The sequence below is a fragment of the Pocillopora damicornis genome, chromosome 2 (assembly GCF_964200805.1).
Source record: "Pocillopora damicornis chromosome 2, jaPocDami1.2, whole genome shotgun sequence".
Lineage (NCBI taxonomy): Eukaryota > Metazoa > Cnidaria > Anthozoa > Scleractinia > Pocilloporidae > Pocillopora > Pocillopora damicornis.
This window is the reverse complement of record NC_142671.1, coordinates 31,684,619-31,702,514: the sequence shown is the minus strand read 5'-3', so window position 1 is coordinate 31,702,514 and position 17,896 is coordinate 31,684,619. Positions and strand designations below refer to the sequence as shown.

Sequence of the window (17,896 nt, the reverse complement as noted above, 5' to 3'; positions counted from 1 at the left end):
CAGAAAACTTGTTCTATCCTCCGAATGAATCCGACGCAAACTCAAACAATGCGCAACTTTATCCCTCGCGTTCTCCCTCGCCTTCATAAAAAGTTTGATTTCTGTGACTTAAGTTCCCACCACCGGCACCTCGCATATTTTTCCTTCGTAATAATAAGTAATAATAATAATAATAATAATAATAACAATAACAATAATAACAATAATAACAATAATAACAATAATAACAATAATAACAATAATAATAATGGGAATTTAGTCGTGGACTTTCCTCGAGGTAACTCTACCTGTCCACTGTCTCCTGGTCGAATAGGAATTAGGAACGTTGGTTTTTGTGAAGAGGAAAACCGAAAGGAACCGAACATAAGCCTTCAGGGCAAGGACGAGAACCAACAACAAAACCCAACCATCATGTTACGCCAGTTCAGGGAATCGAAACCCGGGCCACAGCGGTGGAAGACGAGCGCTCTCACCACTGCACTATCCGACTTCCCGCTTGCTGTAACTATGTTAAAACATAAGTGCTCTAATAGCATCGTTTACGAAGATAAGAAAATTACCTTGATGACTCAGTAAAGCTCACTGAAGTTTGCTGTGTTGCAGTGTTTTGAACATCTAAGTAGTCACCCAGCAATACTTGGATCTGAAAGTAAATTTTACTATCAGGAGAACGAATGCAACAAAAACCCTACACTTTTGTGATCCTACATCTTCGGTACAAAATGTTTCCACTTACAGCAAACTGAATCTCAGACCAAACATCGTCAATGGTGTAAATGTCTGTATCTCCTAATAACAAAAAGAGGAAGGGTCAACTTGCTTAACTTCCCAACTAAGAAAGAAAATGGTTCCATCAAAATTGAGCAATTTCTAGCCTAATCTGTGTTCACAATATTGTAAAGACCCAAACAACTATTATTATAGTGAGACCCGTTCAGCCCAGTCCGCACTTTTGTTGGAAAACATCCCCGCAAAAAAAACATACGAGGGCTGTACGCATTTGGTGCGATTAGGGCTAGAGAAGGACCCACAACCCGGCGTAAGGGCCCAAGAGAGGCAAGTATAGCTTGCGAGCTGGCCCTCATCATTAGTGATTCGGCCCGAGTGTTTCTTCACCCGCGAGGAAGTATGAGGCTTCGAGCACAGGAGGAGTCTGTAAGGGTCTAGCACTCACGCCAGACCCCCCGCAAAACTCTCTTCGACTCGTCTTCAATATTCCCGCGGGCAAAGAAACGTGCATCCTGCAGCGCCAATAACGAAGGCCTGCTCGCAAGCCGAGGCGGGTAGAATAGAAAGGAAGAGTTAACCCTCTAACTCCCATAAGTGACCAAGGAAGAATTTCTCCTTACAATATCAATACAATATCAACCAGATAAGTGATGAAAATAAAGAAAAAACAACCATTTAGGGATAACTAGTAGATCCAATACTAAATTCTCTGAACAACATAACATTGACAGTAACGAGAATTACAAATTTGATGTGGGAGTTAAAGGGTTAAAACTGAGGTCATATGGTAAAATACTCATTGATTGAGTGATGTCGGGCCGGACGGGAAAATATTTGGCCCACGGTCATCAAGTAACGACTAAGAGCTGCGGGTCTGCACCTCATGACATGGGGCCAATTATTTTCTCGTCCAGTGACCCACGCACTCGGTCAATAAGTGCATATTAAAAGGCCGGTTTTGCACTAGCTAAAGAGAGTCCTATGTTTGGAATGGCTAGTACTTTCAAAAATTTGCCAAATCAGGTTGCCACTGGATGAGATATCTAATAAAAATTGTTTTAAAATAGGTTTGTAGCTTTCCATCACTATGGTATGTTACAAGGAGTTGCAAACAGTTTAAAAATAACACACAAGTAAATTATATTTTAGAACGTACCTAAATCAATCGGCGTATCTGACGTCTTCTGCAAAAAGAAAATGGAAAAGAGCACTACATCACTAACTAGACGTTCTTGGAAAATTATCACAAGGTTTTCAAGGACGACACGGTATATCTCAAGCAAGAACAGACAGATGAACCCAACGCGTTCACATCCCTACTGCCTCTCTTCTCAATTATTGCGATGATTCATTTGTGTTGTTACAAAAGTTCTTTTAAAACATATTCCCAAACACCTAGCTGTGTGTGACAAAATGCATTACTGTAACCTCGCAAAGGGACTATTGCATAATCTGATGAATACGTTGGCAACAAGGAATTCAACATTTTGTAAGAATGCATGGAATACTGTCCATAACTTCACGCCAAGGAACTTTTTCCTTCCTACAATTGAAGGGATCAAGATCAGTCTGCCTAACTTGTATCCCAAACATTTGTCATATAAACTACTGGGGACAATTCAAGAGCCGAGCCGGATCGTGGCCCGGCTCACCATCATATACTCAGTAGCTCAGCGGCAAGGCACGAAGCACTTAACCAAATAACTCGTTTTTGAAATAACATTTCTACAAAGTTGCACAATAATATTCATAGAATCCTATATTTTGAAACTTTTTTGACAAAAACAATTAAATAGCCGGCACGGGGCATTTATGGAACAACAGCAACCTGAGAAATAGTGATATAATTTATTTATTTAAAATACAAAGAAAACTCATTCCTTACAATGATTCGGTGGATTGCAGAAAGAATTGTGTCATGCGCATGTGCCACGGCTCTGAACAAGTCGAACACCACTTCTAAGAGTTCCAAAAGGTAATGAGGCTGATTCTGAAAATTTAAAGAAAAACTCTTTGTTACTTTCTACTGGGAGACGACATAATAAAATGTTTATAATATGCTGGCCGTCACATAAAGTGTCCCGCTGGGAGCTTTATCCAGGGTCACTGGGTTGTGTTTGAGCGCTTTTCGATCGAGTATCGTAAAAACCAAAATTAAAGTATTCACAGCGGCCACTCAGATAAAAGGAAAATAACCCAAAGAGCCAATGGGAACTCAAAGTGAAAACAAGCTCAGCGCCTCAAACGTGGGAAAACGCGGGCGACCAAGTTGTTAGTTTTGCATGTGATTGGTCCAGTGAGTGACGCGAGTTTTCTGGACCAATCACAGAACAAAGTAAACCGAAACCAATGCCCTCCTGAATAAGTTTCGACACTTGGTAAAAAAATTGCTTCATTGTGCAAGACATCATTCTCTCTCAGTAACTCGTCAGCGTCTTTTCATGAAGGATTAAACAGAAACATTTAACTGTCAGCAAAACATGAAATCATGTCGCGAGCTGGGGAAAGTGGATGACCTGCAAAGGACTTGCAACTTTTTTCCGGAGGAGTACCTGTAGCATCATTCCTTGTAGATTCATTCTTCCAAAAATGCAATAGGCTCCAACTTGCCACAGGAGAGTCGGTATGGTACAAGATCTTTTACTTACATGTATCAAAATTAATTTTGGAAAATCCAAGACAAATTGTACTAAATACATGCAAATACCTGTTGAAGTATGATCTCTCCAGGTTGTCCAATCCTGTTCAAGAATCCAAAAGTTAATTTAAAGGGGAAAAAAGAGGGAGAGAAAAAAAGAGAATGAGGAAAAATAAAAACCTGGGGTTTAAATACAATCCCATTATCAGACATCAAGTATTCCAAGTTACACAGAGGGCTAATTTGATTGGAGAAACTCTCTTCTTAATTCATTAATTTGCAATACTAGCTCAGTTCAGCTCTTAAAGCTAGTTTAAATGGGGGCCTGTATAAACAATTTGAAGACCCTGAGTGTTGGCCGGCCTGGGACCTGAACCCTCAACCTACTGCACAAAAGTTCAGCACTCTACAAAATAAGTTAACCATGCTCAATTAAATTACTACTACAATTCAAGCATGACAACCATTTTGTGAATGTGCAAAGAAGTACCTTTCTAACCTCAGAAAACTAATATACATTCTTGAATACAAACTGATATACATTCTTGAACAAAAATGACACCTCCTACCTCTTAGTAACAAGTGTTGTAGCCCTATGGATAATTAATGACATCTCTATCTTCATTCGCTTTTTGATTGCCTGTCAAATCAAAGCAGCAAGCAGCAAAACTTGAGGAAGGGTAAATTTTGTTTGGATTGATTAACTTTTATACATTTGTAAGGTCTTTACATCAACCAGTAGGGAATATGTTACTTCCTGTTTACAGGAAACCTTTTTGAGGCAATAAATGAAACCAGTTTGCTGCCTGTTCACTAACCCTTTGTTTATACCATTATACCCACTAAATTTCAATAATCCAAATTCACATACATGGAAGGTCTCATTGGTGTCATTTCTATGCCATTTAATTCCTTTTTCTCTTCCTTCTCATTGGCCAGGCACCCAACAAGTGACCTGCATATACAGTTGCTGCATAATAACAGTCTCTATAATAACAGTGGTGCTGAAATAGCACCACTGCTATAATTGCATTGGTGATTATAGAGAAATGGGACAGAATCCTTGACCAACCAAAGCTTATAATCTCTATAATAATCTGGGCAATTACTAATGGCAAGAGGACTGGGTAGATTCCAATTCAGTCTGAAATCATACAAGTGAGTCCCATTTATCAATCAGTAGTATGATTACAGAGATAATTGGACAACACAAAGTCCTATTACCAATTAATCATAACAATTATAATTTCTGACAAAAAGACAGATAAATTTAGGAGAAACGTTTCCATTAAGGACAGTGTCTATTTAAGTAAAAAATTCCTCCAATTTGGAAATTCCCTAGTTTTCAGGATGGGGTTGGTGCTATGGTTATTGTGATCAATTCTGTGATTGGTGGATTTGGCTGAAAGGACAAAGTATGATTGGCTACTTCAACTGTTCAATTACAGGTGTCTGATTTCAACCAACCATCTGATTACTCTGTCCAATTACAACAGTTAAGAATGACAAGTGAAAAATACAGCAGCTTATGTACCACTCACATTTGAAGAAATTGTAATGGTTATGATTGTACTAGTAAGAGATATGCTCTTAATTTGCATAAACAGAAAAGTATACATAATTATGATACCTCTAGTGCTTCAGGGATCTTCCCAAGAAGAGATAGGGACTCTATGATCACGATCATGAAGTGATTACTGTCAGCCTCAGGGTCAGTATTGAGATCTTCAGTGACCTAAGACAGAACAATATATTTTACATCATTGTTCTTTTCATCATTGTTCATTCCCCAAATCTAAATATGTGCTAAGGTCTAAATATCTTAGTACTATCCCCAATATGTTTCTAGAGATTCTTCTTCTCTGAATTTAATGTCAAATCAAGCCATATCCATCTTATTAACACTCTTCTCATGACTATAATATTTGATTCAGGGGTGAAACCGTGGGGAAAAATTAGACAACAGTCTCTCTTAGGGGTCAGAGGGTTAATACTTCTCACTATGAGCTTAATATATATAAAAAAGGAATTGCATAATAAAACTTCCCTTGATGCTTACATATATTACTTACATGTATCAACTTATAGAAGGCTGTCTTTAGACATGGACAGTTTGCACAAATATTAAATTATATACAATTAATTCTCTTATTTTCACCTCAGTTGAAGAAAGAGAATCATCTGAAGATATTGTTTCAGAAAGAATAAATGATCCTGAAAAAGTAATCACACTGAAAATTACAATTACCAAGTAATAAAACACCTTTCACAAGCATAATCATAAGCACCTCTTGTTAGATAATAGAGATTCAATTTTTACAACTACCATGTATGTCATGTATGGAAAAAAATTAACTTGACTTCAATTTTTTTACAAGATAATAATCATTCCAAAGAGATAAATTCAAAAATAAATGTAGGTTTGTCTAACAGGGTCTGTAGAAATTAAAAAAAGTGAAATGCAGTAAATCTTTCTTTGCTTGCTCGCATTAGTTTTTGGAAGTGCTAGTAAAAGTAGATGAAAGTAAAAGTAGAGCAATGTAAAATATTTCAATAGGAATGTTAATGGTGATATCACAAGCTTATTGTGTTGTGATGCACTACACCCATACCCATCAAGGTCATAACACCAAAGAGCAATGATAGTACAACTGGTGTACCATGAATATAAAGAAAAAATCACTGATCATGACAATTTTAAGCTTTACCAATGATCATGATAATTATGGTAATGAATGTTACTTGGCTAGAGAGCTAACATCATCAAGTAGTTCTAGACCTTTTTTTAACTCCTTCAACCCAGAAGAGATTTCAGTACATGTAACATCTCTTAGCAAGCTAAATGCATTATCAAGCAAGAAAATGACTAGAATTGACAAAATTTTCAGCTAGAAGATGCCATCTTATAAACACAAATTCTTTCAACTACCGGTAACCAAGAAAGAAAATAATGCATAACAACTGAAAGGGAGAATTGCTGTTCACATCTTACTTGAAGCAGTGCGAGAATGGGATTTTTTAAAGAGTCCTCCAGATGACCCAATACTGGACGATGATTCTGTTGAAAAGACACTTGTCAGTAGTAGTAAATTTTTGCATGGGCATATCTTGCCACAATCATATTTAGATTTGAATTTAAGATTCTGCAAAAATTTTATTCTTTGATTTACTTCAAAAAATTTAACGCTTTCGACCTTGACACAATTTGTTTACATGACATGTAACTATAAATTTATCCCAAGGATGGTTCTTTCCTTTTAGTAACCAATCACTCAAATATAACAATAACAACCTAAGTATGTAGCATAGGCACAGTGTGTACTTGTACCTTTTACAGCCAAAGCAGCACTGTCTGTCATGTATGCCACCAGTTTTGCTCTCTTTTCTCTGCTTTTCTCTGACTTCAAATACAGATGAGTGGTCAATTCTTTAATCAGCAACTCATGCTCCACCTGAGGAAAAGGACAAAAATAAAATCATAAAAACAATTGTTACAGTCACAGTAAACTCTCCGACTGAACCTCTTAGAACCAAACCTAGAGTACTCCTAATAGCAGTGTGATCCTTCTCAGGCAGTAACTAGTAAAATTTACTGCCTGTGGTACCCCTTGCTCTAAGTACAAGCAGTGTGATTAAAGTAAAGTCAAGGTTATTAGGGATCACTATCACCACTGGAAACTTCTCCATAGTACATCAACATAAGATTGAAATCTCAGTTAGAAATCATACAGTGATACAAATTAAAGCAACAGAGCAAGATAGTTGCACAGGGTACACGTACCTACACAGTATTCCTAACAACAAAATACTGAACTTTATCAACCTGATCAGGAACTTTAAATCCATGCACAATGAAGAATCAAGACGAGTAATAGTGGTCTTAAAATGAGCTCAATTTGTTGAACAAGCTTTGAACACTTGCCTTTTTGCGTGACTGTAAATCAAGACGAAGATGTCTCAATGCTTCCACTCCAGACAAACTTCCTTCTAGTAGAGAAACTGAAGAAATAGACATTCAAATAAATAAAAATTAAGATCATTTTATGTCCCCCTTGCCCCCCATACATTTTTTTCAAAATATCATGCACAGTTGTATCTCTAGCTACATGTGTCTCTATCTTAAACCCTTTTTCATCACTAAATGAGATAACATAACTGAAATAGTGAGGGATCATTCTGAAGACAAGTGCACCAGAATCCAGTTCTATAGCTCCTTGTTCCAGCCCAGGGCAGGTACTGTTTTGTGTTCATGATTATTTTAATTTAATAATGCATCTCTCTACAAGGAAGAACATGTACATTTACAATACATTTAGGTATCACTAAAATAACAGCAAAAGCAGAGAAAGTGTGAAAGTCAAGTAATAAATCCAATAGACTATTGTCCTATACAGCAGTTGAGTACATGTACATGGAGCACTCTTTTCTCATACTTAACACTAACAAAACCAAGTTAACCTTCAAATGGATAATAACATACTTTCTGAACAGGCAAAATAGAATGGATCAGAGAAAGATGTTTTCTGTCTCGTTGCACTCATGACAAGACAAAAAACATCTTTCTCTGTTACTTTACTGAGCTTAAGACTTACCATCCCTCTTATTCTTTTTAAAACAAAACATGAGAGTACAAACCCGTAGACACAAGAAGCTCTGTAGCATGCAGGTAATATTTCTTTTTCTTATATTTCTCAATCTGTTCAGGGACATTCTTCACTTGATCTCTAAACATAAGAAAAACAATAATACAAAGAGAGGGTAGACACAGGATTATATATGAAGATCTGAGCTGGCAACTGCTATATTTGCAGGGTTTTAATGGGTTCTTCAGTTTGGTGTGATTTACATGTAGATGATACAGCTTTTAGACAAGAAAAGACTTTAAATTTATTACTTGAAAACAGCTTTGTTTTTAATAAACTATTTCATTGTTCCTCAATGTGGGGTTAGTTTACACAAGTCCAGTGAAAAGCCATGTTTATTTGATAGAGATACTGTGAATAAAAGGCTATTACTACTAGTATAACTCTTATCATCACCTCTTCTATAGACCTGTTCGAAAGCATTCCAGTTGAGAAGCCATGTGCATGTGAATATGTAACTCAGTGCATACATGCTGAATGAATAGTCACCTACACTTAACAACTACATGTTGTGTATCCACTGCAGTGGAGGTGGCTTGCCGTGAAAATTTAACCCGTTGCAAACTACGAGCTAAATTCTCACAGACAGCCACCAACACTGACTCTGCAGCACTACAGCGAGCTTTCTGATTCAGTAAAAAATCCTTGAAAATCACACTTACACATCACAACACATAACAAAACAAAATAATTTAAAATTCTAGTACGAGTACTGCATGCATACTGAGGTCTTGATGATTAATAACCCTTTGGAGTTACAAGAGTTACAAGCATCTAATTAAGGTCACAAAAAATAAAGGAAATGATCATATCTAACAAATTATCCTGTCAGTTCTAAAGGGAATGTTTCAAGAGTATGGAGTATGGAAAATATGGATGCTGATGTTTGGAGTAAAAAGTTAAATGAATCGGTGGAGAAGAATTTGATGAAATTCACCCCTTGTTATGCTAACAATGAACCATACTTCATGTATTGTTTATTATTTACAAGAGCCTACACCCAGATGATCTGTTTCTCAAATCCTTACAGAAGAAGACAAGATTGAGATAAGGAAGTAAATCTAATTTCCTGGTCTTAAAACCAATATTCCATCAAAACTGAGTTGTGAGTGCAAGCTGAGTGCAAAACACTGTTTTTACCCCTTGAAAATAGACTACCATCCTTTCGGTCAACATGCATGTATAAAGCTGCCTAGTCTGATAATACAAAAGGAAACTACTCACATTCTGTCTAAAAGATTTAAAACTTCATTGTACTCCAAGCCATCCATCCAATACTTTTTCAATTCTTCCCTCTTGCAGTGCAGTAATGACTTGCATGCTAACAAATTCTCTCTAAGAACTTTCACTTTCTGAAGAGATGCTGTGTATATTTTGAAATAAAAATCCAAAGATTAGCCCCTGAATTAAAAAGCTTGATAAAACAAAGAAATCCTGGTCTAATCTGACAATCTCACCTGTGTGTTAACACACTTCCTCCAATAAGTGCCTTTTATGCTCTAATAGGCACCCTAACCAAATACAAACCCAGTCCCAAGGCCATAATTCCAAATAAGTAGCTCCCTCACATAACTGTCCCCCCTCCTCCCTTACTTTCTTAAACAGAAGGGTTAAAAGAAAAACCCTTTTCTATAATAGCAACTTTATTTCTATAATTTCATTATATGATACATCTTTTCCTTAATATGACTTAAGGAAAAAATGTATCATAAGAAACACCCCTCATCTTAACCTGATTTCAAAATACAGGTTATTGCCCCAAAGTCACAAAAACAGACCTTCAATTCTTGTTGAGATTCCAGTAAATGTTTGAATGCTTGATTTCAAGTGATCCTGGTGTGCTGCAGGAGGGCAAATCATTCAAAAGTTACATGTAAAATGTGGTTCAATCCATCCCTCAATCACATGCACCAACATGTAATTACACTTCTCAAGAAGTGGACCACAATTTCAATGCTCTTTGTTGTTCTTAAGCCTTCTGCTGTATTCTAGGAAATTTTACATTACTTTTACTTAGGACAGAACAGATACATGTAACTAGAACAACTCAGAATAAAAAGAAGAGAAAATAATCATGACACAGAAACAAATGAAGCAAAAAATAATTTTAAAAAACAACAACACTTACATTCATTTCAACCACATTTATAAATGAACGAGAAATATAGAACATAGCTGCCAACCTAAATTTAGCTTCAGTTCTCTGAAACCCATAAAAGATTAAAATATTTCTAACTAACATGCTCAACTCCTTAAACCAAAAATATAAATCCTTTATATAGAGCCTGTCACTCTAAGTTAAAGATGAAAATAAAAAAATTGTGCTGCCCTGTATACACACCATACAAATACATTCCTTTGCACAAAACTTTGTCATGATCTTTACTTTTCCTAAAACAAAGAATGCCTTACCCTCCACCTGTCTGTTAAGCTTGTCGTCATATTCATTCAGTTCATGTTGCAATCTTTCTCTTTCAATAACTCTTCTTTCTGCATTATCACTGATCAAAAAATGAACAAATTTTATTTCTATTTTTACTTGTTTGGTCCAAGTACATTGACAGGTAAGAACAACACAATCAGTCAGTTTTAGACACCTAGACGTCATAAACCATCAATTCTGTACAATGTTTCATCATATGATATAACAATATGTATTATTCTTTAATCAATCACCAATGTCTTCACCTAACATTATGAAGCTCCTATACAAAACTGTTTCCAAACATAGCTCATGACCAATAGGAAAAATTTACCCTCCTGCAAGCAGGCTTTGGAAAGTTTCTCATACGACTTAATACTACTATAAATTAAAGCCCTAGTCTCAAAAGACAATGAATTTTGTCATATACCTGGACTTTCACTCAACAAAACAAGCACTATAATTGTTTGATTCTTGGTCACAAGCCCCTAATCAAATTCAAATGTGTCCTGAATGGGATACAATTGCGCAGTTGTTGCCCACGTGCCGAATACAACAGCATCCTTTTGCCTTATGATTGTTTAATGGAAAGTCTAAATATATAACAAAGCAATTAATGTATGGTCCCAAGGGAAACAGTTAGTTTTGTTTTCCCAAGAGTTCCTGATGTTTCCTGAGACTAAGATGAGGAAAACATCAGGACTTGAGGGAAAACAAAACTAACTAGTTGCCCACAGGACCATACATTAAGTGTATGGTGTTTGCCAAATTATGTTCTTCATGCTTCCCTGGTTTCTGCAATAGGGAGCAATTTCCTTAAACTTCAATCATTTATGTATGAACTGCCTTTCATTTAAGCGTTTTTCTCTTCCTTTCAATGCCTCAGTTCAATCCCCTCACATATTACAATGATTCCAATAAGTGTTCATCAAAGCAACTGACCCATGGGTACCTCACACCCCTTACAAAAGAAACATAGATTCCCTGTATCAGCTTTATATAATGCCTGCACATATCTAAAAGTTCAGAATACAAAGGCCGATGCACAACAAAACTAGATAAGAGTTGTTGACAATAGAAGAATCCACTTTGAACTGAACGAAACATAATGAGGATACCAGACACACGCCTAACAAAATTTGGACTTTTGAAATCCCAGCCGGAAATAAGGGAATAATTTTCTTCCCGTCTAAGTCATTACCAAGTCATTTTCAAATGAAAAGGAGCTTTCATGAAAATTGTAAATAATATCAAGCGAAAGCCTGCTCTGCATGGTATTCCGCAGTTTGGCAATATCGCAGATTTTCGCGACATTTGCAAACCAGCCTTACTACAAAAGAAAGTATTGCGGAAATGTCCATTGAACAGCTGGCTCGCAATTTCCAACATTTCTTTTTTGATTCAAAAGAATTATGCAAGAAAAATACCATCTAAACGTGCAGTTCTCCTACGGTGCTTGATGCATAATCTATAAAGTTCACGCATTGTCTCCATGATTAAGCTAACTGTGGTGTCCGCCTAAAATTTTGCGAATTCCGAGCTGCAAAAAGTTCGTTTCGGACTCACCTGCTTAACAACGTGTTTATGACTTGTAAAAGCACTTTGGACTAAATGAAAGAAACAAAACTCAGTATAAACAGGTACTTTTTCAAAGAACTCATGAAAACCAGACGAGATTACCGAGGAATCCTTGGCCTTTGCCTGTTTTCTTCCCTTCGTAGTCGCCATTTTGTTTATTGTAAACACCGCTGTAAAAGATTGTGGACTCAGCGGATAGTAGCCTACTGAGCTTAAGAGCAACAAACCAACCATGAGTCATTTACAGCTTGATTTGCAAAATCTGGTTAGACCAAATATACTGAAGTTGATTCCTTACAGATGTGCAAGGGATGATTACGAAAACGGTAACTCTCTTTTAATCTGATTTTAAAAATAGTAGTGTTAGATGAGCAAACCACGTTGTGCTATTAAATGAAGAACAATGCACCTACGAGACCGTTATGCAAGACAGGAACTCTGAGCTTCGATCGAAAAATGCGCATTTAAACTCGTCGGTTTTTTAACTTCTCGTTTTAATTTTTTTGCTGGTTGTCGAGGGAGATAAGATTTGAAACAATTTCATCGTCATTGATCAATGGCTGCCCCCTGTAAAATATTCATAGATCAAGTGACTCCTTTTCGTTTCAACTCAATCAAGGTAATTTATTCACCATGCCATCCTCGTGATTAGTCATTTTACTTTCACCTAGGAAAGTATATTTACAATACGACTGAGTACAGAAGATGTCCTTACAATAGTAACGCCTTGTAACGCAATACACTCCATTTGCACGAGCTATATGACTTAAATCCTCTTCCGAACAGTAAATGATCAGTCAGTTATTCAGAGTTTCCTTATTTTTATGTAGTTGTAGTTAGAAATTCGAAACCTCATTTTACATTAAAATCTTATCCGAAGAAAGAAAATGAATGTTAAGCTAGATAGAGATTACATGAAACTGTAGCACCAATGATTTGCATTTACAGTTTAACGATAAATTATCTCTTGATCACTCGTGGGAGTTATGGGGTTAGAGCCATTTTCCTCTTCTTTTTTTTTCATTTTTCGATATTTTATTTCTAATGAAAATTTGTCTGAAAAGAGTGAGCTAGGAGTACAGTTTACTTATGAATCATGAGATAAAAATGGCAGAAAAACATAAAATGTTCTTTAACTATCACATGAATTAATCAAAAATCATTCCTTGTTTTTCTGATACCAGGCATTCTCCTGGATGCCAATGAATGTTCATATGGATCATGCATTCCAATGGAAGGTGACATGAATCGTTACCCCTCCCCCTACAACTTTGATTTGAAGGAGAAAATAGCAAAGTACAGGGGGGTGAGGAAAGAGCAGATATTTCTTGGAGTGGGTAGTGATGAAGCAATTGACATGGTGGTAAGGGTGTTCTGTACCCCTGGTGAGGGAAGTCTATTGATCACCCCACCTACATATGGAATGTATAAGGTAAGATTGAAAAACTTTTGCAAAGACTGCCACTGGGAACCTCTTGAAAAGTTTCCCCTTTCTAGTAAAGTAGTAAGAGTAAGCACTCAGGCTAAGTGGTACATACTCAAGAGTTGCCGGGTAGCCGGCCAAAACTGCTGGCTAATCTGTCATTTTTAGCACAGCTTCTTTCTCTTTATTCTATTATAAGTGCTAGTTATAAATCATCTCATTTTAGTTTACCAGTAACAGCTAGGTTAAGGTGTATGAGTCAATTATAAATTCAGAATTTGTGCAAAGGTTTTGTACAAAGTTTTTGATGATCACCAGGAACATTAGAAGTTGATAGTTCTCAGTTCCTTGCCTTGTGTGTTTCTGTCAAAACAACATGGCAACCAAGATAACATGTTGGCCCAGTATTCCTTATGCTTCCTCAACTTTCAAACTTGTTGACAGCCCTGCCCATACTACCAGAACTTATTCTAGTATCTCTAGCAAGAAGGATGCTACTGGTAGGTAGTTCATTACAGGTTAGGCTCCTATCTCTCCCCTCTACCCCCCTCCACTCCTTCTTCCCTCCCCCCCCTCCCCCCCCCCCCCCCCACTGTAGCTGATATTAATAACTAGTACTCTTTTTTCCTCCTGGATGGAGAGGGAGAGAGACACTGTGAGTGTAAAGTGTCTTGTCCAAGGATAAAACACAATGATTATAGCACCCTGGTCTCATACCTGGACCTCTTGATTAGAGCCCAGTTCTCCTACTGTCTCCCTCTGCAAATGTTTACTGTTGCCTTACAGTTGAGGATTATGTAAACTGAGAAGTTGTAATAGATTTAATTAAATTTTGTTTCATCATGAGATATGCTTGATTATTGAAAAGGAAACCTTTTTGCAGGTTGTGGCTGACATAAACAATGTGCAAGTCATTTCAGTTCCTCTGACAGAAGAGTTCCATTTGCCAGTTGACGAGGTATATATTTATATACGCAGTCTACATCACACCATTCCTGCCTAAGACACTTTTAGTCTTAACTTCAGTTTACATGATGGTAATCAGAAACTCTCACTTTTTCACCCTCAGGCTGAAAAAGTGGGAAGTTACTTATTTGAAATATTTTGTTGTTATTGTTCTCAGTTCGTTTTTCATTTTCCAAGTTCTGGTTTCATTTTTATTATTACCTTTGATTGTTCCTATACAAATAAATGAAATTAATTATGATACCATAACAGGTTGAATGCTATTGGTGGAGAAATTTCAGAGAAAGAAAATTAACCCTCTTACTCCTATGAGAGACCAAAACACAATTTCTCCTTCAAGTCTCAATACAATATCATGCAGACAAGTGATGTGAATAAAGAAAAATATCAATTAGGAGATTATCAGTTGATCCAATACCAAATTCTCTGAAATAACATAATGAGGGTTGCATGGTAGACAGTAAGGAGAATTATTAACAAGATCTTTGCAGTGAATGGGATACCGGGTAAGGCTTTGATGACATGTTTCTCAGATGCCAGTTGGGCCCTAGTTCTAACCAAGCTTCATATTGAGCCACAGGGGATGAACTTAACCTCTGGCCATTTTTTTTTTTAGGTTGTAGATGCAGTAACTCCACAAACCCATGTGATTTTTTTGTGTTCCCCAAACAACCCAACAGGCAACACTTTGGCAACTGACAGAATTATAGCACTTCTTGAGAGATTTGAAGGAATAGTGGTGATTGATGAAGCGTATGTTGATTTCAGCACTTGTGGTAGTCTGTGTTATCTTCTCGACAAATATCCTCGCTTAGTAATTCTGCAGACTTTTTCCAAGGCATTTGGTTTGGCAGGAATAAGGTGAGATTTTTATCACAAAAAATCTACAGAATTTATTTTGATGTTAATATCCCACCTTAGATTTTGAAATACCATGTGAGGGCTTTTTCTCCACTCAAGCCACTAACAGACAAAGGAGAAACTAAATGGTGCATTTTAGCAGAACCTGTTTGTCAAATGTTGCAAAGTTTTGCAGGATTCAGACTACCTGTTCTGACACAGTTTTTTAAGCTTGGAGAGTTTGATTAGACAAAAAAATTCACTATTCCTTTTCTCTTTAAAGGTTTGGGATGGCCATTGCTCATGAAGACATCATTGCAATATTCAACAAAGTGAAATTTCCTTATAACATCAGCAAACTCACTGCTTCTGTAGCTCACAAAGCACTAGATAATGTACACCTTATGGAGGCTAATGTGAAGAGCATTACTGAACAGAAAGAAAGGATTATTGAAGAGCTGGAGAAACTCCCAACAGTGAGAAAGGTAACTGGTGACTTTGTTACATTAGTACATGTAACCTAATCGGCCATTTTACAGTTGTGTACTTAGTTGCCAAGCCTTTGATTTGGAGTGAGGCTGAAGGTGACTTTGCCGTGATAGAGACCAGTATCTAGTTAGCAAGATAACAAAGTAATTTGCATTTGAAAAGCAACAAGGTTTGTATCATAACAAGGTCAACCTTAGCCCCCCCATGTTCAAAGGCTTGGCAATCAAGCACACAACTGTGAAATGGACTATTGAATTATCTAAACCAAATACATACCATCAACATCAAGTGAACACATCTACAGCTGTATGTCTGTATTTCATTTAGATTCTTAACTCCTTACACCCTAACATCATCATGCATATTCTCCATACTACTCTCTATACAAGGTGCTGGCAAGGAGAATTTGCTTAACAATCAAGAGTTGCATTACGCTGTTTACTACTGACTGAGCGCTTGGAACAGGCAAGGTCCCATGGGTTTTCTGGTTTCACATGGTGCGGTTCCAAGTTTACGGTCACAAATGACAGATAAGATTGAAATATGTGAAAAGCTTAACGAACCAGATATTCGACCATGAACTGACTGATGCATAAAGTGATTTAATTTTTCCTTTCATGTCTTTTTTTGTAGATTTTTCCATCAGATAGCAACTTCGTTTTTCTGAGGATAGACCACGCCTATGAAATCTACAAGAAAATGGCCTCAGAGAAAGGTGTTGTGATTCGCTATCAAGGGTCTAAAGTCCACTGCAAAGATTGTGTCAGAATTACCGTTGGGACCTCAGAGGAAAATGACGAATTGCTTAAAACCTTGAAGAAAACCATAGCAGAGCTGGATGAGGCTCCAAATGGTTCGGTCTGAATCATCATAAAATTTGTGTGCATTTTCTCTTTCATTGTAGTTCATTCTAGTGCCAGTTCTACTCAGAAAAGATAAGTTGAGTTTAAAAAAAACCACAACGACAATGGTAACGGGAACGTCACAAAACAAAAGGTTTCATGAGCAGGACAAAGGCTGTACACGTGTGTTGTAAAGCTTTGTAAATTTCTTTGCGTTCTCTGCAAAACAAAATCGTGAAATGACCAAACTTTGCGTTTTCTGGAGAACGTGAACGGCGACGCCTAATTTTTTAGATTCCCATGTCTAATTTAACGCTGTGTTCCATGTTCAGTTTCGAGATAGTTTTGACCGCGAGAAACAAACTTAATGACTTTCGAGTATCGCGAGATTCGTATGTCAAATATAAGTTCATTTTTTAACCGACGTTGTCCACGGCGTCGCCGTCGTCGTTTCTTAAACTCCATATTGTCGGCTCTATTTAGTCGTCAAAACAGTAATTGGGAAGGGGAGAGAAATGTTACTGCCTTTCTAGTCTAACTGGGAGAGGTAAACAGCAAAGCGAATGCTTTATAAAGACAACTTCAAAACACAGCGGTCAAACGTCTGCATATGTGCAAGCGTTGTAATGACTACTCGGCGTGCTTTCAGGCTGTCAGAACCAAGTTGTCTCACTCGAGTTACATAATTAAAAATTTTAAGAACCACTACGTCATGGTGTTTAAAAAACGTATAACTTTTTCGGTAAAACTCAAAACAAAATAGTTAATCAGCAGTATACCCGTACTTGAGAAAGCTTAAGTCCATACAGTCTCAAGTGCTGCTTTTCCCTTCTTTTGTTTCTTTTGAAAAATTTCTGTGAACTTTTCAATTTTCTTTTGTCTCTTTTGCGAGACGGTAAGTGTTTCTTATGTTTTCCTTTGATGTTTAGCGCGGGAAATTAGCGCGTCGCCGGGCCGATTTGATCCCACTGCGCATGCCGGACGTTTTACCGCTGTGTTCATCCTCAACGGTATAGTCTAAATTTCGGAAAGTAAGCCCGTGGCCCTCTGACTTTTAAGGGCTCACATTATAGGAGCGAAATTTATCAATGGAATTAAATATTTGTCCTAGAGAAAGAAATTCTTGAAAGGAAAGAACTTTATAGTTCTGGATGTCACGGCTGTTCAGGGGGTGCTTGGGGGGTGTAAGTAAAAGGGGTGATATTGACTAAAAAGCTCCCCCTCCCCCGTGTTTTTTCTATGAAGTTTGTGTAGGTCGTATAGAGTCGTGAAAAAATGATTGAAAATGGTACTTTTTTTAGAATAGCAAATAAAAAGAAGAAAGAA

At 37.0% G+C, this 17,896-nt stretch overlaps 2 protein-coding genes across 3 annotated transcripts in view; one reads left to right on the top strand and one right to left on the bottom strand.

The window, feature by feature from the left end:
- The window catches only part of LOC113677085 (exocyst complex component 4), a 25,664-nt gene extending 13,472 nt beyond the window's left edge, over window positions 1-12,192 (bottom strand). For both annotated transcript variants that reach the window (XM_089197186.1, XM_089197187.1), the window contains exons 1-17: window positions 12,113-12,192; window positions 11,999-12,039; window positions 10,423-10,511; window positions 9,789-9,851; window positions 9,235-9,373; window positions 8,003-8,091; window positions 7,290-7,366; window positions 6,696-6,819; window positions 6,360-6,425; window positions 5,526-5,581; window positions 4,998-5,102; window positions 3,937-4,007; window positions 3,437-3,470; window positions 2,615-2,719; window positions 1,886-1,913; window positions 737-789; window positions 561-643 (exon numbers count right to left, since the gene is read on the bottom strand). In XM_089197186.1, coding sequence (XP_089053312.1) covers window positions 561-643; window positions 737-789; window positions 1,886-1,913; window positions 2,615-2,719; window positions 3,437-3,470; window positions 3,937-4,007; window positions 4,998-5,102; window positions 5,526-5,581; window positions 6,360-6,425; window positions 6,696-6,819; window positions 7,290-7,366; window positions 8,003-8,091; window positions 9,235-9,373; window positions 9,789-9,851; window positions 10,423-10,511; window positions 11,999-12,039; window positions 12,113-12,160 — 1,271 coding nt within the window. In that variant the 5' untranslated portion in view covers window positions 12,161-12,192. The remainder of the gene's footprint in view (window positions 1-560; window positions 644-736; window positions 790-1,885; window positions 1,914-2,614; window positions 2,720-3,436; window positions 3,471-3,936; window positions 4,008-4,997; window positions 5,103-5,525; window positions 5,582-6,359; window positions 6,426-6,695; window positions 6,820-7,289; window positions 7,367-8,002; window positions 8,092-9,234; window positions 9,374-9,788; window positions 9,852-10,422; window positions 10,512-11,998; window positions 12,040-12,112) is intronic.
- Window positions 12,179-17,896, top strand: LOC113677090 (uncharacterized). Its single transcript, XM_027193839.2, has 6 exons — window positions 12,179-12,336; window positions 13,195-13,442; window positions 14,317-14,391; window positions 15,016-15,260; window positions 15,523-15,724; window positions 16,362-17,896. The coding sequence occupies exons 1-6, from the start codon at window positions 12,243-12,245 to the stop codon at window positions 16,590-16,592; spliced, it is 1,095 nt and encodes a 364-aa protein (XP_027049640.2). The 5' UTR covers window positions 12,179-12,242; the 3' UTR covers window positions 16,593-17,896.

What these genes read in the sequence shown, in the direction of transcription:
- LOC113677090 (XM_027193839.2), top strand. Translation starts at nt 12,243, where the DNA reads ATGAGTCATTTACAGCTTGATTTGCAAAATCTGGTTAGACCAAATATA. An exon ending in TCCATTTGCCAGTTGACGAG is followed by an intron (nt 14,392 to 15,015) that starts GTATATATTTAT and finishes TTTTTTTTTTAG; the next exon opens with GTTGTAGATGCAGTAACTCC. An exon ending in TTTGGTTTGGCAGGAATAAG is followed by an intron (nt 15,261 to 15,522) that starts GTGAGATTTTTA and finishes TTCTCTTTAAAG; the next exon opens with GTTTGGGATGGCCATTGCTC.